Source organism: Balaenoptera musculus, chromosome 8 (genome assembly GCF_009873245.2).
Source record: "Balaenoptera musculus isolate JJ_BM4_2016_0621 chromosome 8, mBalMus1.pri.v3, whole genome shotgun sequence".
NCBI lineage: Eukaryota > Metazoa > Chordata > Mammalia > Artiodactyla > Balaenopteridae > Balaenoptera > Balaenoptera musculus.
In genome coordinates, this window is record NC_045792.1 from 64,048,467 (window position 1) to 64,072,483 (window position 24,017).

General features: G+C 42.4%; 2 protein-coding genes across 2 annotated transcripts in view; one reads left to right on the plus strand and one right to left on the minus strand.

Moving 5' to 3' along the window:
* Positions 1 to 24,017, minus strand: part of IRAG1 (inositol 1,4,5-triphosphate receptor associated 1) — a 169,210-nt gene that overhangs the window by 28,843 nt on the left and 116,350 nt on the right. Inside the window, exons 11-16 of the mRNA XM_036862322.1 lie at positions 23,692 to 23,770; positions 9,042 to 9,165; positions 5,520 to 5,550; positions 3,002 to 3,142; positions 2,372 to 2,503; positions 211 to 352 (exon numbers count right to left, since the gene is read on the minus strand). Of these exons, the coding sequence (XP_036718217.1) occupies positions 211 to 352; positions 2,372 to 2,503; positions 3,002 to 3,142; positions 5,520 to 5,550; positions 9,042 to 9,165; positions 23,692 to 23,770 (649 nt within the window). The remainder of the gene's footprint in view (positions 1 to 210; positions 353 to 2,371; positions 2,504 to 3,001; positions 3,143 to 5,519; positions 5,551 to 9,041; positions 9,166 to 23,691; positions 23,771 to 24,017) is intronic.
* Positions 21,081 to 22,085, plus strand: LOC118900105 (ras-related protein Rap-1b-like). The gene is made up of 2 exons (XM_036862323.1): positions 21,081 to 21,176; positions 21,303 to 22,085. The coding sequence occupies exons 1-2, from the start codon at positions 21,121 to 21,123 to the stop codon at positions 21,673 to 21,675; spliced, it is 429 nt and encodes a 142-aa protein (XP_036718218.1). The 5' UTR covers positions 21,081 to 21,120; the 3' UTR covers positions 21,676 to 22,085.

The following is a 24,017-nucleotide window of genomic DNA, read 5'->3' on the forward strand; positions in this document are numbered from 1 at the left end:
GGCCATTCATGCTTTCTGGTTCCAGGCCCCCAAGCTCACAGAAACAGTGACTGTGAGGTCCCTGTGGGCGGCATTGGGCCAGGCAGCAAGCTTTGCTCACCCTAACACAGGCCCTGGGGCTGTCCCATAGGCATGATCCTAGCCTGGATCCATCAGGGACCCAATATCACAGGGCCAAGGTCAGGGGTGGGCAGGAACCCAGTTCCTTACCAGAGGGGCCACAGCTGCGGCTTGAATTCTGATTTGCAAGTTTTTTAAACTCCATGAGCTCTGCATGGTCCTTCTCATACGTCCTCTTCAGGTTCTCCACATACTGCATCATCACTTCTGTTGCTTTCGACATGCGCTTTTCCTGCAGGGAAGAAGAGTGTGAACACACAGGGCATTTGGATGAAAAGCTCATCAGCACTGTTTGCTCTGAGCCAAGCTCTGGGCTGGGGGACTCGAAAGGATACAAGGACCAATCAGACGTGACTCTGCCCTCTAAGAGTTTGCTGTCTGGGATGTGAGTTGAGACGGGGGCTCAGGCACCTGTGCTCAGGGATAACAAGGACGAGCCCAGCCACAAAGCCTCAGGAGATGAGAGGGTGCAGAGTCATCTCCGCTTGCAGAGAATGGGTCAGGGGAGGCTTCTTGAGACGGAGTGAAGTGCTGTAGGGTCTGGGCACATAGCTATGGGCAGGAGAGACAAAGAGCATTAGCCAGGGAACTCCAAGAGCCAAGGTCCAGAGGCAGGACATCACAAGGCTTGTATCGAGGTGAGGATTTCCCCTCCAGACAGGATCCCTTGGAGAGTGAAAGGGGGTGCCATCAAGAATTATGCTGGGACAATAAGCATGTACCAGAATTGTCTGGAAAGCCAGGAAAGTACAGGTCATCCTACTCATGTAGGAATCAGCAAGTGGTTGGGTTTGTTCACAAGAAGAAAAGGTGAGTTAGGGCTGGGTTGTGAAGGACCTTGAATGCTATACTAAGGAACTGGGACTTACTCTGAAGGAAGGGGGGAGCCATCGTATGTCTTAAAGTAAGGGAGTGTCATAATCAGGTCGCCAGTGGAGACTGGACTGAAGGGTGTGAGACTGGTGGCAGCAAGGGCAACAGGAGAAGAGAGGATGAGTGCCTGAACCAGTCCAGTGGAACCAGAGAAGACGGTGAGGACAGAGACACGGAAGCCACTTGCAGAAGGGTGAAGGCTGGAGTGAGCCGTGCGTGGGCTGAGAAATGCTTTCACGAGGGCTTTGCAAAATGAGGAGGAGTCTTCTCTACTGACACCCCGTGGATCCCTCAGAGATCCTTGCCCGCAGCCTGCCTGTCCCCAGAGGGACACGCTCAGTGACTGTCCCCTGGACAAAGTCCCCACAGCCCTGAGCTGAGACCAGCCACTTCCCTAAAGCCCTCCCTTTGTTGCTGCTCCCAGCTGGAGTGGCTTCCTGGGTGCTGCTGCTGAGTTGGGTGCCCTTTCCCCGGAAGCACACGGGTGGGACAGCCCCGTGGCTTGTCCTTCCTTTATTCTATGAGAACTGCCCAGGGCTGGGCCCCAGGAACACCCCTGTCATGCAAACCATGCAGCAGGACACGGGTCCACAGTAACAGCAACAGTGATAACGACATCCAGGTGCTTTACAAGTGTCACAGTGCCCTGTATGGCAGATACTGTCAGCATCCGCATTTTATGGTTGGAGAAGCTGGAGCACAGAGGCCCGAGGCCACACAGTGAATCCTTGTGGAGCCAGGATGAGAAATCAGGCAGTCTGACCCCACAACACCATGCTGGATCAGGGTGGCACCCTGAGTGCCTCACGACTTCAAAGTGGCTGCGAGGGAGCCAGACTTGGGCCTGCACCCCAGCTTTGCCCCACGCTAGTGCTATTACCTTTCTGAGACTTCACGTCTTCATCAGGGGATAAGATTATTTACTTTACAGAGTTGCTGGGAGGATTAATGAAACAAAGCAGTTTTTCCTAAAGCATATTTTGCCAAATACTAGTTCCCTGGGAGTTGAATAGGTATTTTGTGGGAACAAGAAGTGGCGGGGTGGGTGATTCTTTACTCAAATACATGTGAGAAATACGTCGGTAATGTTAAACAGACTTTTTCATTACAGGACTTCTCAAAGCCTTGCTTATGCCAACATGCCTCAGAAATCTCCAAGAAAGGAAGGTAGTACGCAGCAGTTCTCTAATGTAGGTATCCATGGAAAGCTTTTTCTGGGGAGCGCCTCAAGAATTTAGTGGTCCATCAAAAATACACTGAGACGACCACAATTACGGACGTAGGATGTCTGGCACAGAGGAAGCCATCAATAAGCAGTATCTGTAGTTGCCACTGCTTACATCGCTGCTCCAGTTACTGCGGACAGAGCAGAGCTCACCTGGCGGACGGCCCCCACCATCTCGGCTCGGCTGGAGAGGCGGGCAGCCAGGCGGTGCAGGACCGCGATGTCCTCCAGCAGCTTCTGGTAGGTCTCCCGGTGCTCACAGTGGTGCCAGAGTGAAGCTGAGGACTGAGCAGGGAGAAGGAATGTCACATGGGGCCCTCACAGACCAAGACTTGACCAGGGCTGTCACAAGACGAGCCCTGGCCCCATCCTGGCAGAGAGGAGGCGCCTCTGCAGGGCCCAGGCGATGGCTACTTCTGGGATTGGAGAAGCCCAGTGTGGACACTCTATAGCTGGCTGGCCTGAAGGAAGGGAATCACAGCCGGGTCTCTGGTCCCCAGGGGGCTCCCTTTGCCATCCCAGGTCATCCAGCACCCCCCCCCCCCCCACCCCGAGAAGCTGCCAAGGGCTCAGAGGCCTTAACTACAGCCCTGAGGTAACCAAGCCTTCGGGATCTCTGCCTCAGCTCCTCTCAGCTCTGAGGAAGGCTGCCTGGCTCAGGGCCTTGGCCCCATTTCTCACTTCAGGAGACTCTACTTGGTGACTGAGAAAAGCAGGAGACCCGGCACAGCCCTTGGGGACAGTGTCTCCTGCAAGGATTCCCCAATCAGGCTCCACAATTACCGTAATGGAAGCTTTGAAGTGTTCCAGTTCCTTCTCCGTGTTCTCCTCTGTCAGGTTGCGTTCCCTTTCCGCCTGGTTAATTCTAGATTCTAGGGTGTAGCTGTCATTTCTAAAGGCCAAGGACAGTTGTACAAACACGTTCTGTTGGGAACAAGAGTGTTGGAGAGGTGCTAGGAGGAGCTACTGCAGGGAGCAAGGCTGCCGGTGTATTTTTTTGCTCAAGGATTTTATATCAGCTCCTGGAACCAGCCCCCACAGCAGCCAAGAACAAGTGAAACTCTCCCTTAATGAAGTAAACTGCACAAAAGATGGCGAAATAGTAACCTGAGGTCCATGCTAGGTCCTTCCCAGAACCAGAAGACCAAACACATTTTACTGAAAAAGAATAAGAGAATAACACTTTGCTTTTTCCTGAATGTCAAGAAAATAACATCCTGTATTTGGGTTTAGATAAACTCAGGCCAACACAGCTGATTGTGTAAGCAGTTTGGATTCACGCTAGGATTTATGGCATGCGGGTTTTGGAGATTTCACATGAAACTACTGTATTTAAAGAAACCCCACTTGAGATGTAAGCCTGTTGACTCAAAGCAAACTTCAACCAGCATCTTATCTGAATATTCCAAATCCTATGCTGAAAGCAGCTTTTACAAGCTGCCAGGAGATTAAATAAAGCCAGGTATGATTCTGTTAGGAGAAGCTTTCTGGAACAAATATTCCATGCCAAAAATGCAGCCTGCATGAATGAACTTTGAAAGGTGGTGTTGATCAGACATGGAATTCCTGGTCTAATAGGAAACTACCGGGGAGGAGAAATACACAGATGGACTCTACACAGGAAGGAAGCAATGGCCTTCATTTTTACAGCCTTCATTTGCCTTGCCTGTGTCAAGTGGTAGAAGATTTACACCCTTAGGGTGAGTTGATTCTGCCTGAGCATCTGAAGTTCATGTAACATGGCCCACGGTGGGCAGACATCTCCAGACGGAGAACTGAAGACCCTGAACTGCTCGATGATGATGATGATGAGGGCCACATTGAAAGCTACTCCCTATTGAGCATCTGCTATACGCCAGAACTGCCAGGAGTTTTACGCACCTTAGCTTGTTTAATCCCTCAACAATCCTCTGCCATAGGAACTGTTATGTCCACTTTATGGGTAAAGAGACCGAGAGCAGAGAGGTCATTAACTTGTTCAAGGTGTCACAAGGGAGTAGCAGAGCCAGAATTCAGCCTCAGACCATCTGATTCCAAAGCCTGTGCTCCTCTCACCATGCTGAGCACAGATTGTGTCAGCACACACCTGAGGACAGGAGCGCACCCTTAACCAAAGTGCCCACGGCCATCACCACCAGCGGCAGTGTGTGGGGATTCTCTGTCTTGCCCAAGCCTCAGTCAAATTTATCAACAATGCTCAATATTTAGTTTTCTATAACTGGGTTATCCCCTTAATGGCAGTGTGGTATAAAGAGCCCTGAAGTCAGTCAGAACACTTGGCTCCAAATGCTGATTCTGCTAAGCACGGGGTCTGGGATCTCAGATAACTTATTTAATCCCTCAGTTTCCTCCTTTGTTCTGCTTCCTGCTCTACCTGTTTCTCAGAGCTGATGGGGGGGTCAGCTGAAAGGATGGATATGTGTGTGCCAGGTAACTGTTACTATCTGTGCCAGATATTTTACACAGTCCATCTCCCTTTGCTTATGTGGTCCACTGGGTCTCAGTAAGTGTATGTTCGTTTTCTTGTTATCAAGCGTAAACCATGTTTTAAGACTGTAAAATCTTCCATCCTCCCAACCTGGAGTGAAGTATTCTGGAATCATCCATGTTCTTGCTCCTTTCCTTCTATCAATTCCAATGTAATCGTCATGGAAACAAACTACTGCTGGTGTCGGAGGTCCTCACTGTCTCACCTCCGATGCATTCTCTTTGTCCATCTACCCCTTCGCCAGAATGAAATGCAAATTCCTCTCAGCTCACTCACCAGCCCCATTGGGACAGCTTCTCTACAGAGACAAGGAGGCCCCGAGGAGAATCATGGGAGAATCAGGGAAGGTGGGAGACCTGAGAGCATAGCCACCCGCCTTGGCTGAGCTGGCTTCCTTACGTCTGAAACCCTCAGAAAGAAAGCACCTTTTTCCTCCAGACCAAAGTTTGAAACGTGAAATCTGATCGTCTTTTAATAATTTTGAAATAAATTTGATTCAGTTCTGCAGCCTCCCAGCTGCTTTGTGTATCTAAGTCATACTTTTAAAGAAAACAAATAATCGTTGATGAAATGTGGAACTTCCAGCTACCTTCTCATCCCTGACGAAATTTGTCAAAATCTTCCATTAACTGGAGTGGTGGTTGGGGGCTTGGTGGCTCAATAGGGCTGATCACGATGCCCATATTCCCCCCATGGCCACTCATTCTCATGTTTGTGTAAAAATGTCAGGAGCAGAGGCTGGAGAAGGAAGTGTTTTGAATGAACCCACTCAAGCTCAAGTATTCAATTTCATAGAACACTGGAGTTACTTACCTCAACTTCCTTTTCAGTGAGTGGAGGGGCACTGTGAAAAAGAAAAGACATGCAAATGAACTTTATCCAACCTTTGAAATAAACCAAAAGGTGCCTCTGAACAGCAGGCAGACCAGGTGTTTCCAGGAATTAGAGTAAGCAGGGCTGGCGAGATGGAAAAGATGCAGGGTACCCTTTGTGTGAGTTCTGTAACCCGTGACGTATTCGCCAAGATAGTGACTCCTGCAGAGGAAGTATGGTGGAAACTATTAGATCCTGGGGTCAGTGCTCCACCAGTGCCTCCACTAAGTGTGACTTTGGATGAGTTATTTAATCTAAGTTTGCTCATCTGTAAAATGGGAATAATATCTACCTTGCAGGAGTCTTATAAGGAATATATAAATGTATGTATCAATGTGTATATATATGTGTCTATATTCACCTATATATGACATCCACACATGTATGTATGTGTATATATATGTATATACATGTATATGTACATATGTGTATATTCATATGACATCCACACTCAGCGGGCACTCAGGAGATGTTTATTATTATGACTAACTCACAGGCATGCTGTGAGGACTTAATAAAAGACTATACAAGCTATACACTTTATAAGTTGTATACATCTGAACAGTCATTATAATTTTTCTGGGGCTGCCCAGGTCTGCAAAGCCTGACCCTCCTCCTGCCTCCAAGGGGTGTGACAAGTGTGCACGTGAGCCAGAGAATAAATGGTAGGAAAGAGTGGCCAGAGCTCTTCTCCACAGCAAGAGCCTCTTCTGATGGCTGGAATCAGAGATTGGGCAAGAGAGCCCCAGCTGGTGCACAGGGTGCGGTTCCCACAGCAAGCATCCTCCACTCTGCACCCTTGCTCGGCTGCTGCTCTGGCTGGTGACTAAAGCTAGCCCTGCTCTGAAACCCGGACGACGTAAATAATGCACGGGACCTTTCCTGTGCTGGGGTGGGAGAACGGGGAGGAGTCCTACTGGCGTCACAGGACTTGGCAACAGAGCATGCCATCGATAAGGTTCTCAGGAAACACAGCTTCCTCCCTTTGACGGGTGTGGAGGGACCCCGAGAGCAAAGGTAGGGGTCAGCAATCTCTGCAAGGGGCTGGTTCTCACCCCTGACGAGGGACTATGAGAACCTTCCTGTCAGGATGAGGCAACAAGACCCCACGGCCATCAAGTCAGCAGAGTACAGAGCACGAGATAAACAAGTGCAAAGCTGTTTGAGCCTTGCAGTTCTGGCCACAGGCCCACCCGTCAGGCCCTTTCCTCTGGGGGCCAGCCAACACAATCTCAGCTGTCATATAGGACATGCACATCTTGCTTAAATGGGTTATCAAACTCACTGAGCTTGTGTTTGATTCCTGGCTTTGTTTGGGTATTATGTGAAAATTACGTTTTCATCAATTATTTACCAAACTTACTTTACTACCTTGATTACTCACGTTCTGCTTTTTTGCTATAGAACACATTTTTGAAAAATGTACAAGGCCCTGAGGACCCAGGGAGGTGTGGTTTATGTAAAGAAGCCACATGACAAGGTCAGCTCCTGAAGCAGAGAGTTGTGCCTCATGAACTGGCACAGGCAGGGAGGGGCAGAGCCATTACCCTCCAAAAAGGCAGAGGCCTAGCAGGTGACGTACAAGGAGACCACCCTGGATGTGCCTCAGAATTCAAACTGCCTTAATAGGCCTGAGAATGAAATCAAAGGCCTCTGTGAACTGGCCCCTACCGGACTCTTCCCACTCTTCAGCCACATTCGCCATTCTGCTCTTCAAACACACTTACGTCCTTGTGGCCCCAGGGCCTTTGCATTTACTGTTCTTTCCTTTTTTTTTCATGCTCTTACATTTGCAATTCAGTAGTTTTTAGTATATTCATAGAATTGTACAACCATCATTACAGTCAATCTTAGAACTTTTTAATCCTCCCAAAAAGGAACACTATACCAATTAGTGGTCACTCCCCCAATCCCCAGCCCTATACAACAACTAATCTACTTTGTCTCTGTGGATTTCCCTATTCTGGGTATTTCATATAAATGGAATCATACAACACATGACTGATTTCTTTCACTTAGCATAATGTTTTTGAGGTTCATCCATCTGGTAGCATATATAAGTATTTCATTTTTATGGCTGAATAGTATTCCATTCTATGGATATATCAGATTTTATTTATCTATTTATTAGCTGATGGACATTTGGTTTGTCTCCATTTTTAGCTATCATGAAAAATGCTTGTTATTGAACATTCACGTACAAGTTTTTGTGTGGACATATATTTTCATTTCTCTTTGTTATATACCTAGGAGTGGAATTGCTGGGCCATACAATAACTGTATGTTTAACTTTTTGATGAACTGTTGTTCCAAAGTGGCTGCACCATTTTCCTGAGAATTTCATTTCCTCCACATCCTCACCAACATTTGTTATTGCCCATCTTTTTTATTAAAACCATTCTAGGGATATAAAATTATATCTCATTTTAATCATTTATGATAAATGATAAATCATTCATTTAATGAATTTATCATTTATTATTCATGATACATCATTCATTTAATGAATTTATCATTTATTATTCATGATAAACCATTTGAATTTGCATTTCCCTAATTACTACTGATGCTGAGCATTCTTTCACGTGCTCATTGACCCCTCATATATATTCTTTGAAGAAATGTCTATTTAAATCTTTTGCCCACTTAAAAAAATTAGTTGTCAATACTACTCAGCCATAAAGAAGAATTGAAATTTTGCCATTTGCAGCATCATGGGTGGACGTGGAGGGTATTATGCTAAGTGAAATAAGTCAGACAGAGAAAGAAAAATACTGTATGATACCACTTATGTGGAATCTAAAAAAATACAACAAACTAGTAAATATAACAAAAGAAGAAGCAGACTCACAGATATGGAGAAGAAACTAGTGGTTACCAGTGGGAAGAGGGAAGGGGGGAGGGGCAAGATAGGAGTAGGGGATTAAGAGGTACAAACTATTATGTATAAAATAATCTATAAGGATATATTGTACAACACAGGGAATATAGCCAATATTTTATGATAACTATAAATGGAGTATAATCTTTAAAAATTGTGAATCACTCTATTGTATACCTGTAACATATAATACTGTACATCAACTACACTTCAGTTAAAAAATTTAAAAATTAGTTGTTTTTTTTATTGAGTTATAAGAGTTCTTCAAAGATATATTATAGAAACAAGTCCCTTATCATATACATGCTTTGCAAATATTTCCTCCCATTCTGTGGGTTGTCTTTTCACTTTCTTGGTGGTCTTGTTCACCTGTGAGCCCCACCTGCTCCTCTTTGAGTTGGAACCACCTCACCTGGCCCTTTATTATTCTTTTTGTTTTGGGTACATTAGTCCTGTCTGAACTATTGGACTTTGACCCTTCTGGCGTCAAAAATCAAGTCTGGTGCTCCTGTGTCCTATCTACAATTGAATACAGGGGCCACCCAATGTGGGGTCTTGTGCAACCCATGCCCCAATTTTACCTTCCAGGGAGAGACTTGTGGACCCGCAGTTTGCGAAGCAGCACATCAGAAATATTGGGCATGACATCCAGGCCACTCTTTGACTCTTCTTCCTCAATAGCTGGGGAGAGTTCAGAAGGGGGCCCTGAAAAAAAAAGTGTTTAATTTATAAAATGTAATACTCTTGGCAATTTGCTTCAGGGGATAAGGAATAGCTTTAACATTTATTGGAACCTGGTTATATGCCAGGGGCTTTATAATTGTTATTTTATCCTCACAACGACCCAATGAGCTAGACCTTAATCATCCCATTTTTCAGGTGGGTAAACTAAGACTCAGCAAGATTAATAACTTGCTTAAGGTCACAGAACTGGTAAATGGCATAGGCTTCAAATAATTCTATCTGCTCTAAGTTCTATGTTCTTCCCATTGCTCTCCATAGTACCAAGCAGGCTCTTGTGTCTGGGGTCCAGGTTGGTTTTTGTCAACTGGAAAATTGTTGGCTCTTTGGCTATAAAGTTTGGAAAAGTCCCCTCTCTTTGGCAGGCTTCTCAAGAGGCCTGCTGCCCAACTATTCTTCCTCAGATGAATTCAGCAGTTCTATCATCTGTGTCCTAATTAGAAATCAGCATCTGGTTCCATATCCCCATAGATAGGAGTAGAAACAGGGTTTTTCCAGAGTAAAGCTAAGGTCATTAGATCTTTTACAGATCTCAGAAATAGATGTCTCCTCGTCAACAGAACCAATAAATAGCCTTTTTTTTTAATCTCCTAAACCTGTCCTGGGTTTGTGCTCTGAAGGCAGAAAGAACAAACCAAGTATTCTCTTTCCCACAAATTTTTCTCCTGCTTGAAGACAGCTCTTGTACCTCTCCAAAGCTTCCCTTCTCCAGGTTGTAGCCCGATTTTCCCAGCTGTTCACTGTGGCCTCTAGATACCATCCCCTGACTGCACACATTCTGGTTGTTGCTGTCCCAGAAGCCCAGATGTGCTCTAACAAGCTCTTAGCTCAGGAGCACAGTGGCAAATGGCCTTGGCATTGACATGAGTTATTCATTTAGCACAGACTTGCTGTGCCCTACACTATGGGCTCACAGCACATTTAGGATTAAAAGCCTTGAATCTCTTTTACTTGAACCAAATCAGGTATCTTCGTCCCATACAGTGGTTATTTTCCATTTGCACGCAGGACTTTTAGTTATCCACGTTTTGCCGTCTTTCATGGGTTTGACCCAACAGATTTCCACAACTGTAGTCTAGGCCAGAGATCAGGACTACGTAACCATCTAAATGGAGCTAAGATTGGGAGTCATGTGAATTAGAAGCCTCACCAAGGGAGACCATGCAGAGAAAAGAGGAGGTATAGTTTGGCCCCAGGTAAACAATGTTTAAATACTTTGAGCTTCCCGATAACTGAACAGTGTTCACGAGTTTCCTGGTACTCAAGGAATCCAGCAAAGTCTGGAGGACCATCTGTCAGAGTCAGGGCAGTCAGCGATCCTTCTTTGGATATGAGATTCGACTCATATCAGGTAGCTAGTTCTCTTAGTTACCTGTCACCTCTTGGGTTCTGTCTTGGCACCTACTGCTGTCTGACATTTCCATGTGACAGATGGCAAACCTTGTGGTGCCTCTGGTCACACTCTACCTTTATGTATTCCCTGCTGCACCCAGCAGAGAGATAATGAAACAGTGGGCTCCTGAGAAGTCTGTATGATTGACAGGACTGTATGAGGTCTAATAATCACAGGGAAGTCATATGAGGAGCTTTTGCCTAGAAAAGTCCCCTAGGTAGAACCCCACTCCCCAAAAAGGGATGGGTTTCTAGCCCTGCTAAAATGGCTGTCTTAAGCGTGATCCCAGGATTTCCCTGGTGGCGCAGTGGTTAAGAGTCCACCTGCCAATGCAGGGGACATTGGTTCGATCCCTGGTCCGGGAAGATCCCACATGTCGCAGAGCAACTAACCCCATGTGCCACAACTACTGAGCCTGCGCTCTACAGCCGGCAAGCCACAACTACTGAGCCCTCATGCCACAACTACTGAAGCCCACACGCCTACAGCCCATGCTCTGCAACAAGAGAAGCCACTGCAATGAGAAGCCCACACACCGCAACGAAGAGGAGCCCCTGCTCGCCGCAACCAGAGAGAGCCCGCACACAGCAACAAAGACCCAACGCAGCCAAAAATAAATAAGTAAATAAAAATTATAAATAAATAAATAAATAGAGTGATCCCAGAACCTGCCACCCTCCTGATCTCAACCAAATTAACAACAACAAAAAATTTATAGTCAACTAAGAATAGATCAGCAACTCTCAAGTACAGGAAAAGGCAATAATCTTTAAAAATAATGGCCAGAGAAAAACAGAACTTACTAGAAATAAATGTAGAACTCCCACCCTTGATAACCCTTTCTTCCTCCCTCAAAGAATCAGTACTGAGAGGAAGATGTGAGAGGAAAAGTTGTGACAAACTTTTGTAGGCACTTTTGTGACTACAGAGCCGGAAGAGAAGTGGACCAAGGGGTGGGCAGGCAGCTGCAGAGGCGGTTCAGAAAGTTTCTCTAGAGTAGAAGGATATCCATCCCACCATAAGAACACTCCAACAAGACAAAAAACTGCCTGTGCTGCTATTTGCTTTTCGTACTGAGGAGGAGGGGAGAGGAAAAGCAGAATGACAGCATAGTATTCTACCAGAGCTGATGATCTCAAACAACATAGAGGGACTTACCAGAAAGGAAAGTAAGAGAAAATAAATAAAACAATCCCTTCTGATAGAGTTAGTGGCAGGAGACACATAGAAAGCCCCAACTGAAGCTGTCACAACCCCTACCCCCATCCTGCACTTCTGAGAAATAGCAGAGTGGCCAAACTCTTTGGATTTTGTCTATCTTTTCCTTCCTTTATCTGGCAGGGGAGTGAGAGTGCTTGCTGGGAATAGTTGGGTTAAGTGTGGAAAATAAACAGCTGGGCAGATTGTCCCTATAATTCTACCCTGAACTGGTGAAATAATCCATGCCCCACTACTGCCCACCCAAGGGAATAGGATATGCCCCCACTTCAGTGGAATAAATTCAAGTGTTAGACTATTAACAAAGTTATAGAAAAAGAGCAGAAACCAACCCACAACCACCACTACCCACAGCTCCAGCTGAACTTCCTCTTTTCCCCACCACCCAAGTAGTGACAAAGCAGACACAAAATACCCAGTCCTCAACTAAGCGCTGCCAGGAGGACAGAGATCTCAGAAAAGGTAGGAAAAAGTCAGTGAAAATTGACTTACACAATATATCTAGGTCAAGAGAAAATCCAGGTAGAAATGTCCATATCAAAAAAAAAATTAAATGAAAACAAATGGCATGGCAACTACACAAAAATAGTATAGTCAAAAGAGGAAGGAAAGAGGAGAGGAAGGTATAAAGGAAAGAAGAAAAGAAACATGCTGGAGACAGATGTCAGAATAGAAACATAGATGCAAGAAACACATAAAATGCATTTTTGTGCAAAATGTATACCACAAATGTTTTGACTCAAGGAGAAATTAGAACCTGAAAAAATGAAAATAGGAATCAGAGGTGAGATGAGAGGATTGCACAAAATGGAAGAAGATTACAATTTAAGGAAATAAACTGAAGACCAAAATGACAAAATGAAGCAAAAAATTCTAAAAATATAGAACTAACCAATATGTTGGAAATATGAAGGAATAAAACAGGTAGAGCCTCAAGCTGAATTAGTGGGGGAGATTGAGATGAGCACAAGGAAGTAAAGAAGGAAAGAAAGATTAAAATATTGAGAGGTAGAGTAATGGACCTACAGTGGAGACACTGATGAGAAATTTACAGATTATGGTGGCTCTGAAGTAGTGAAAAAACAAAAGGAACAAAGAACACATTCAAAGACATAAGAGAAGAAAAAATTTCCTCCACTGAGAGAAAAGCTGAACTCGCAGACTGAAAAAGCACACCAAGAAAAAAAAAATATATATATATATAACCTTATTCTTTTCTATGTATGTATATATATCTTATATAGATCCATAGCTATATATGAACATAAAAATGCTTCTCCAACTACTCTCATAGAAAGAGTAAGTAACCTACAGGGAAAGGTGAGGGTTGAGAGGTGCTGGAAGTAAGCTGGTCTCAGACTTCTCTACAACACTGAATACAGTGTAGCATCTACAAAGCTCTGGGGAAAAGAGTGATCCAGAATTTATAACCATCTAAGCTGTCCTTCAAGAAGAAGAACAACATTTTCAAACATGCTAGAACTCAAGGAACATACACCTCTAAGCCTTTCTAGAAAAACTATTGGATGATGAAATCCAGCTAAACAAGACATAAATCAAAATCATAAGCTTGGGAATTGTGAGCCACAGTAAAGGGACTGGTGGTGAACATTAAATTCGTTTACATATAAGTTTAAAGCTAAACAACTATGGAAATTATGGTTACAGAATGGAATGCAAATGTTACAACATTGAGAGTATAAAAAGAATAACTTATCATTTGTATAGGTGGAGATGGAAAGGTTAGGAAGAAATATGAAAAAGGGAAGAAATACTGCCCTTCTCCTCTTTCCCTGCAATAATCCAAACTTCAAATATGTAATATAAAAACAAACTTCAATGACTCCAAACCCTTAATGCATTTCATAATATATATTTTAAAACTTTTAAAAACTAACCTCTTTTTTTTTTTTTTTGGAGGAAGCAATTACCAAAATTCAGCAAGCCCTACAGTTTCACTTCACTTTAATTCAAGTTCAATTAAATTTTCATACTTTTTATTAAAAAAAAGTATATGGAGCAATCTATAATCTCCCTCACTCCTTCTGTATTTGTGGGAAAGGGGATGTTTGATGTAAGCGATTTTTACTTTCTTCTTTGTATTTTTCACTGTTAGTTGAATTTTTTGATAATCAATGAGCTATTTTTAATAAAAACAGTAAAATTATTTTAAAAATATCTGCCTATACCACCTCATTCCAATGAAAGCTTTTGTTTCTGGCAATCTCCAGGACTTGGAAAAGTAACTTTGGGGGCTTCTGGTTAAAGATGTGCTGAGGCCCAGGATGATCCCCCAAAAGGTCAAAGATATTTGACCTGGGGATCAACTTTCTTCTGATCTATTTTCTCAGGGAGGCCTTCTCCTTGCCTGAGACCTGAGGGCCCTGAGCCCAGACTGGGGTGTCTGGAAGGACTGCCTCAGCCCACACCTCTCCCAGCATCCAGGTCCAGATATCCAACCACCTCCTAGACATTACCCCCTGGATCAGGCTAATAAAAACCACTTCAACAGCCACCATTTATCAAACATAAGCTTGCATTAGATGCACTTTCTCATTTACTCCTTAGAATAGCCTTGCAGAGCAAATATTGCTAAGCTCATTTTCTGGGGATGCTGCAAACTAGGAAACTGAAGCTCAGCAAAGTTAAGTAGATTCCCCAGGATCCCAGCTAGTTACTGGTAGTGCCAGGATGCAAAGCCAGTTCTGTCAGACTGCGACATCCAGGCTTCTTCCCACAGGCATTCAGATGTCCAAACCCAAACTCGTTGTCTTTCTCCTTAAGGGAGCTCCTTCTCCTGTGCTCCCCACCCTGATTAATAGCACCATCACCCCCTTGGCCGTGCAGATGCACACCTGTTGGTCTTTCTGGTCTCCCCCTCCACCCCATCCCCTCATCAAGTCCTGCCAAGCTAACCTCCAAATGTCTCTCAAACCTATCCTCCCCACGTTCCCTCCTATCCATCTCAGTCTACAGTCCCATCACCTCTCACCAGGCTGCTTCCATACCCTCTTACCTAGTCTCCCCACCTCTAGCCTCAGCTTTCATAAACTGTCCAGAAGTATTATTCTCAAACTCAGCTTTGATCCTCATGCTTCCTTACCTACAGGCTTCTCTGGCTTTGCAAGGGGTGCTAAAGGAAGTTCAAACTCATTAATTAGACCTCAAAGACTTTAGCTTCTCTGATTCCCACCTCCATTCCACCCTTGCTGCCCATCTCTTTGGGACACATGGCTCACACTTGGTTCACATGGGATTCCCTATGTTCCTGGAACACGCCAAGTGCTAGAAGATGCCTGAGTGCATTTGCTCCTGCTATTCCCTCTGCCTGGGATGCCCTTCTCTTCCTCAGCTCAAAGCTGCTCCTCCAAGGATCCTGCCCTGACTCATTCACCCCTACTGAGCTGGCTGCTTCTTCCTCTGTGTTCCTAGGTACTTTATGGTCTTAAAGTCTTAACACAATGTATTGTAATGACATTGTCTACCCTTGTATTTCCTCTCCTACAAGGTGAGAGTGAACTCATTAATTTATTCAATATTTATTTAGTGCTTAACTATGCTCCAGGCAATGAGCATGGAGCTAGGCATATAATGCTGAGCAAAACAGATGTGTCACTGTCCTCTGGGAGCTTGTTACCTGGCAGGACAGATTAACTAGAGAAATACCCAAATGTTACTTTTCATGCTGTGATAGATTTTATAAGGGAGAAGCATCTGGAGCGTGCTGGAAAAGTCTTCCCTAGGAAGGTGACATTTGAGCAGATATCTAGAGACTGAATGGGAGTTCATTAGGCAAAGAGGAAGAGAGGAGGAACATTGCAGATAGAGGGAACAGCATGTGCCAAGCCTAAGAAGGAGGAGGAATGAGTTGCTGAAGGAAGGCCAAGACGTTGAGAGGGAGGAGGAGAGTGGTTCTAGAAGTTGCTGGGGAGGTGAGCAGGGTTAATCGCACAGGGCCTCTTAAGCTCTACTAAGGATTCTAGTGCTCATTTTGAGAGCAGAATGAAGCCTCTGAAGAGGCTGAACCAGATTTGCATTTCAGAGATTCCTCTCGCTGCCTGTGGACGGTGGATTGAACTGGGTGAGGAGGTCAGGAGTGCAAGCAGAGGGATGGGATAGGAGGTTGTTGAGGGAGCCAAGGGACTGGTAATGACGGCAGGGCCTGAGCCTCCTTCACCTCTGCACCCCCAACATGCAGCCCAGGAATGGGTCCACAGTCAGCCTCATGCCTTTGGCTTGAAATGACCTGCAAATGATCAAGACCCAAACATCCTTCAAATGGTCCCTGTGAAGAGAACTGGTTGGCTTGTTGGAAAGACCAGATGCAACAGGGAAGAGAGTCTCTAAGTCCTCAGAAACCGAAGGAGAGCCAAAGTTCTTAAGACTCCAAAATGTTCTAGATTTTCCCCATCTCCCAAAGGAACAGCCAACAATCATCAGGAGATTTGAGTTTTTCCCAATGAGCTCATATGCACTGTTGTATTTAGAACCTGTTAAGGGGGCCAGACTCTCCAGCTCCCGGGGGGAGTTTACAATACCTTTGGTCCCAGGTACGGGCGGGGATGAGGCTCTTTGACGGAGCTTTCAGAATGTAGGAAAAGGAAGTCACAACTCTGCTGATCAAGCACATGTGGTTGCCCGCCACATCTCCAGACTGCCCTATATACTGTGGAGCACAGAGTACAATGTCCCACTTAGCTGGCAAGAAAGAATTCTACAACCTTGATGACAGGAATTAAAATGTATGACAGGTTCCTGCTGGAATAAAGACCAGTATCACATAAAAACATTACATCAGCTCAGTGAAGTAGGTACTATTCTTACCCCCATTTTATAGATGAGCAAACAAGGCATCTAGAGCATAAGAAACTTGCCTGAGGCTATGCAGCTGGTAAGTGGGGAAGCTTGAGCTTTTAACCACTCTGATTCTAGAAATGAGAGAAAAGTGGGAGGGAGGGTACCTTTACTGAACACCTTCCATTGTTAATTTTTTTAAATTTAGTGTTTTTAGGAATCCAACTCATTTACCTGGTAATTTAATTTCTAAGATCCATCTTGTTCCCTGTTGGTATTAGATAGTGAGGTGTTGCTGTAGTAGTGGATGTCTACATTGTTATAATTTTTTGTAAGTTAACTTGGCAGTATGCATATATATTTAAATATAAATACCTTTTGATCAAGCAATTCTACTTCTAAGATACTATCCCATGGAAAAACTCATGCATTTCTATAAAGATATATCATGGAGAATGTTCATTATAACATCGTTTATAGTAGAGAAAGAATACAAACAACCTAAATAGTAATCAATAAGAAAAAGGTCAAACAATTTATATAGTTCCTCATACCACAGGATGCTACAAAGCAGTATTAAATTTTATTAAAAAACTAAAAGCTCCATATGCACTAAATGAGAAACTTTCTAATATTGTTATGTAAAAAAGACAATGTGACAGAGACAACTGGTCATCCACCAAAATCTGCCCTCCTCTGCTTCCATGTGAAAGAAGTTTAATATGGACATATGGCCAGCAGCCCAGCTAGTGACAGCATTCCCCAGTATCGCTTGCTGCTAGGTATTGCCATGCCACATCATCACCAATGAACTGAGAGCTAAAAAGAGATATGCAACTCCCAGTTTACTTAAAAAAAAAAAAAAAGCCTGCTCTGAACTTCCATTCTTTCCCCTTCCTACAAACTGGAACACAGATTTATCCATGATCCTGCTTCAACCATGTAGACAAGTGTAATACCTCAGGGGATGGCAAAATGACAACAGAGAAGAAACCAGGGTCTCCGAATGATCACATGGAGCAGAGCCACCTGTAACCCGACAGCTCACCTTAGAATTGTTACTTGAGTATGAAACAATCTTCTCTCTCCTGTAGGTTAGCATACTTTGGGGCCTCATGTCAAAGCAACTTAGATTTTATCTTAATTAAAGCAGGAAGGTTGCAGAATACCTTAAAAGAGTTACTTACATAGAAAATTTGGTAGTAAATATTAAAGAAAGTACAGCATGACCACATGCATTTTATTGCAGGACCATAAGGGTTTATTTCTATATATGGAAAATTATTAATTAATATATTAAATGATATAATTTATATGATTCTTTCAATAGATATGCAAAACAAATTGACAAAATTCAACATGAATCTTAAAACTCGGAAGAGAAGAATATATTTCCTTAAAATAATGAAAAATAAAAATATAAAGTAATACATGAAATAATATATTTTTATATTTTATATATTTTATCTTTCTACATATTATATTTTTCTATTTAGTGATAATATAAATATGAAATAATAATAAAAAGTTTAAATAGTGCATCTATTTAATAATTAGGTACAACATGGTCCTTGAAAGAAAAATACACAAAAAATTCAATTAAAAACAGAAAGAAGGCAAGAGTTCTCCTTATCACCATTGTCATATTAGAGAATGTTGCCAAAATAATAAAACATATACAGATATACAAGAGAAAGACACACACACATGCACAAGCACACAACTAAGACAAACAGTGAACTTGATAAAACAAAATAACAGATTGTGAATGTGAAAAAATGAGGTATTTTGCAAGAGCCTTTGGATTTAGACACATCTGGGTTCCAATCCTGGCTTTAGCCATTAATTACCATGTGAACTTAATCTCCCTGAATCAATTTCCTCATCTGCAAAATGGGTATAATGAGACCCATCCCTCAGCGCTGTTGTAAGCATTAAGCGAAATACTGTCAAATGCTTAGCATGGGTCCTGGTACATAGTAATTACCATAGTTATAATGATCATGCTAGTTAACCACTATTGTAATCATTCTACCATTTGTTAACAGTAATATTTATTATACAAGAAACATGTATAATACCAAGCAGCATTCATCTATGACACTAATTATCAGTTAGGAATATCTAATGAAAAAAGTCTTCTTCATAAATAAGCAAGAATATAAATCATGTAGAATTTGTCTCAACAAGAGATATGGAAGACCTGTATAAAGATCCTTAAATCTAATAGAGGAAAAAGAAAGGAATACTTAAATTAATAGAGGGACAAACCAAGTGCCTGAATGAGAAGTAAATGTTTGCAAACTAAATAACTGAAAAATCTATGAACTGCAAAACAAACAAAACTAGTACAGTTCTGAATCCAGTGTGTAGCCTTAAAGCAATCACACTTAAAATGTTGTATAAGATGACATAAATTTCACTTAGAGAATAGGTAGGTGAGAGGCAAAACTGGAAAAGACCCGGAATCCATAAATCTTAGGTTAGAGTTAAGAGCTTTCTGAAGTGTCCTAGTCCAATAGGGAACAGAGGCCCACAGAGGCTGAGGAACATATTTAAAGATACCGGACACTGTTAAGTGGTGTCTGGCCATGAGCTCCAATCTCCTGAATTCTTGTCCATTTGCTCTATTAATTTGCACTGAATCTTTGTATCTAGAATATAATGAATACTCTGAAAAAGAAGAGCAATGGGGGAGAAGTAACCCACTGTACACTAGAACATATTATAAGGCAGCAGTAATTAAAATGGTACAGTACTGATCAGAATAAAACAGAATCAAGGGCCCAGAACCAGTCTTTGCTATACATTAAAAAAGATGCAGTGTATGATTATCTAAGCCACAATGTAATAAGAAATATAAACACTATTAAAATGTTATTGAGGTAACAGAATCTTAAGTCTTCAAATACCTATATCTTAAGACAAATTTCAGAGGTATTAGCAAAATAAATATAAATAAATCAAACTGTAGATAAACTACCAGAAAATAGATTTGCTATCCCAATTAAAGAGAAGTAATATTTTTATAATGATTTAAATAATAGAAGACTTTCAAAGGAAAAGATAGGCTAAAATTACTGTATAAAAACTTTATGATCTCTCTAAAATAATACAAAATTTGTTCAAAGGCAAAAAAAAAAAAGAAAAATGAAAAAGTATTGACAAAAAATACAGCCAAAGAACGGTTACTATCTATAACATCTACATGTATGACCAACAAAAAACCCAAGACCCAAATGAACACATGAGTGAAGAAATGAATAGTTAATTCACCCATTAAGAAAAAAATATTTTAAAATTTTAAGTTTGGGAAAATTAATTGAAGTAATAATGGAATGGTATTTCGCACTACTACTACTAATAGTAGTAATTGTTGTTAATTTGGATCATCTTGTTCTCATTACATTCTGGCCAATAAGGAGCAAAAGCAAAGCAAAGCAAAGTCTAGTGCAGGTAGTGTTTAGTGAGAAGACCCTTCACTCAGTCTACAGGGAGCATCACTCATTGGAGGCAATTTGGTAAATGCAAATATTCCTACAAATATTCCTACACTTTGACCCCGTGACTCTCAAGCCTGAGAATTTATCCCAAGGGAGTAACTTAAAGGAAGAAAGAAAAAAAACCTACAAGTACAAAGTTGTTTATAGTAGTGTTGTTAATCATAGTTAAAAGAACTGTAAACATCTGAAATACCCAACAATAGATACATCAATACAAAAGGAAACTATGAACCCATTAAATGATAAATATGAGGACAAGTCAGACTATAATGGAATTAGTCATGAAATAAGTATTTTAAAAGTAGAAACAGGGGACTTCCCTGGTGGCACAGTGGATAAGAATCCGCCTGCCAATGCAAGGGACACGGGTTCGATTCTTGGACTGGGAAGACCCCACACGTCACAGAGCAACTAAGCCTGTGCGCCACAACTACCGAGCCTGCGAGCCACAACTACTGAAGCCCGCGCGCCCAGAGCCTGTGCTCCGCAGCCACCGCAGTGAGAAGCCCGCGCAAAGCAACAAACAGTAGCCCCCGCTCGCCACAACTAGAAAGAGCCCACGCGCAGCAAACAAAAACCCAACGTAGCCAAAAATAAATAAAATTAAATCTTAAAAAAAAAAATAAAGGTAGAAACAGGAAGTTACATCTACACCACCAAATCAATTGTGAAAAAATTATAAATAAGGGTAAATACTGGAAAGAATAAAAACTGTTGCTTTTTCAGAATTTATGGGGTTGCGGGTGAAATTTTAAGATAAATCTTTTCCTATGGTTTTAAATCTGCTTTAATAAACAAGTTCGAAATTAAAAGTAGAGAAGTATATCATATTTTTCCAAAGATTTCATCTAAAGATGATTAATTTTTTTTAATTAGTACTTTAAAAAATTGTTGGAGAGTCAGGCATGTAAGCCAGCCGGAGTGGCGGCGACCCGGAGGGAGCGCGAGGCGATGCTGGCTGCGGGGACCCGGTGACAGCGCGAGAAGTACTAGATTTTACAAGTTTGCACCATGCGTGAGTATAAGCTAGTCGTTCTTGGCTCAGGAGGAGCTGGAAAATCTGCTCTGACTGTACAATTTGTTCAAGGAATTTTTGTTGAAAAATATGATCCTACGATAGAAGATTCTTATAGAAAGCAAGCTGAAGTAGATGCACAACAGTGTATGCTTGACATCTTGGATACTGCAGGAACGGAACAATTTACAGCAATGAGGGATTTGTACATGAAAAACGGACAAGGCTTTGCATTAGTTTATCCCATCACAGCGCAGTCCACATTTAATGATTTACAAGATCTGAGAGAACAGATTCTTCGAGTTAAAGACACTGATGATGCTCCAATGATTCCGGTTGGTAATAAGTGTGACTTGGAAGATGAAAGAGTTGTAGGAAAGGAACAAGGTCAAAATTTAGCAAGACAATGGAACAACTGTGCATTCTTAGAATCCTCTGTAAAATCAAAAATAAATGTGAATGAGATCTTTTATGACCTAGTGTGGCAAATTAACAGAAAAACTCCAGTGCCTGGGAAGGCCCGCAAAAAGTCATCATGTCAGCTGCTTTAATATACTAAATGCATTGTAGCTCTGAGCCAGGTCTGAAGAACTGTTGCCCAATTCCACAGTGCCAGCATTCCAACTTTGTTAAACCTATCAACATCTTAAATGGACTTTCTGTGGTGGTACCCTTTAAAAGGCGGATGAAAGCTACTACATCAGTTTGCACATTCTAATCACTTTCCAGTATCACAAGAGAGATTTTTACTTATGTAATAGTCCTAGAGTATGCTGCTGGTAAAACCAGAGGCTACAATCCAGTATTACTGCTAAGAGACATTTTTCATCCACCAATGTTGTACATGTATGAAAATGGTGTACTGTATACTTTAACACGCCCCATACTTTGTATTGGAGAGTACAATAATGTAAATCCTAAAAGCACCACTATTTTAGCATAATAGAAGAAAGTCCAAAGAGCTCCTATATAGACTACTCCAGATAACTTCACTTCTTTGATACTTGTAGCTTATTGTAATTTTTTAAAAATAAATTCAAGGTCATTATCATTGTATTGTACAAATAAGCGCTTTAACACAGCTATATAGTTTTTTAATTTTTAAAAACCTGTGGAGACAGTGATCTTGTCTTTAAAATATGATAGTCCTTTCAGTATAATGTCTTAAAAACGTTGCCTTTAATATCTGTTGGGAAGGAAATATCCAGACTTTTCAAATCTTGTATTATATGTTTCCTTTTTTGTTTACATAGGGAACAATGTTTATAGTTGTGTGTACAGTGGGGGTCTACAACAAGAAGTGTATATTTTCAAACAATCTTTTAATGATTTAACAATTTTTGTAAATCATTTTCAGGCTTCTGCAGCTGTAGATTCTCACTGTGAATCCCCTGCTTGCTCATGCATAAGTGTATTTGCAATACCAAATATACAGGTTTAGAATTTTTACCTGTTAGTGATTGTTTCACACGTGTAACGTTTTGGTTGAGATGTTAAATAGTGGACGAGTACTGTGGATGTGAATGTGGGAAGTAATTTTAATCATGCGTAATTGGTCACAAGGCCTAAGTTGCAGTAAAACAGTATTGCTGTTTTATTTAACAATGCCTTGTTGCTTTGTATGCATTAACGTTTAGGTGTAAACATTGTGTGTCTATCCAACAGGGAGCCACAGTATTTAAATTGACCAACCTAATGTTACAACTCCTTTTGAGGTGGCCAAACGTAAACTAAAAGCCTTAATTAAAGTAGTGCAATTTTGCATAACTTAGCATCAGTAGTTCAATAAAATAGGATTGCCAAAAAAAAAAAAATTGTTGGATGTTTTACTTCTGGGAATCTTCTTGTCAATGTTGAATAGGTAGGTGTTAGTTAATGTATTTCAGACTAGGGGCTTCCAACATGGTTGGTGGCACCCTGGACACAGCCACAGAACAATCCTTAAGCAGAAGGTTTCTATGCTGAGAACGACCAGGAGTAGCGTGAGCCGTCAGGAGAAGTGAGTCAGGAGATGGGAGTTGGGGTGGAGGTGAGGCAAGAGACCCCAAGTCTTACTTTCTGAAGGCGAGTCTGGCAAGTGGGTGGGTGGGGCCTTGCAGCCACCAGGAGGGAAGGGCTGGGGTCTGGACTTTGTAGTGACAGCAGATTAGAAAGCAAGAGATGACTCTGATGTCTCAAAAAGAGGAACTGTTCTATCTGGGTGGCTTCCTGGGTGTGAGAGGAAAAGGAAAAGGAAAAGGAAGCATCAGAAGTTCAGGCCTGGGTCACCCTTCCAGACCCACTAGGTGCTAACAAGGCTCAGGGAGGGCTGGAGGGGTCCAGAAGGGGGGGCTGGTTGGAAGAAGACAAGTTTAGAGGTTTTCTGAGTGGGCAGGAAATGCCATCTGACTCACTTATTCATCCATCTGCAAATATTTACTGAGGGCCTGCTCTGCGTCCGGCCCACACTCGCCACTGGGATGGACAAAGGCCCTGACAGGATGTGCAGTGTTTACACGTTCACCTTTGCTCTGGAGAAAATGAATCTAGCCCCAGCCTGAGGAGAGCATCTCCCTGATCCCACCTACCTTTTTCCTGCTCAGCCGCTTCACTAAGGTCTGGAAGCTTGAGCCCCACTAAGTTCTGATTTCTTAGCAGGATGTGCTCCTTTTTAGGAAAAGAAAGACAACATTTCAGATGGTGACCTCAGGCTGGACTCTTCCCTCGGTTCTATGGCTGTGACCCCTCAGTCTCACGGGGCAGCACTCGGGGCGGGGAAAGTCACAACATCTGAGGGCCACCAGGAAGACTGCTCCTCTCCCAGCCTGTAAAGGTGCTGGAAACCCCACCATCAGCGCCCCATTCCTTGGGTCAGGAATGGTCCTTCGCATGGCTGGCTTTTTGAACAAGCCTG

Coding starts and splice junctions, on each gene's coding strand:
- LOC118900105 (XM_036862323.1), top strand. CDS start 21,121: ATGCGTGAGTATAAGCTAGTCGTTCTTGGCTCAGGAGGAGCTGGAAAA. Junction 21,177..21,302: donor GGAGCTGGAAAATCTGCTCT/GACTGTACAATT, acceptor TACTGCAGGAAC/GGAACAATTTACAGCAATGA.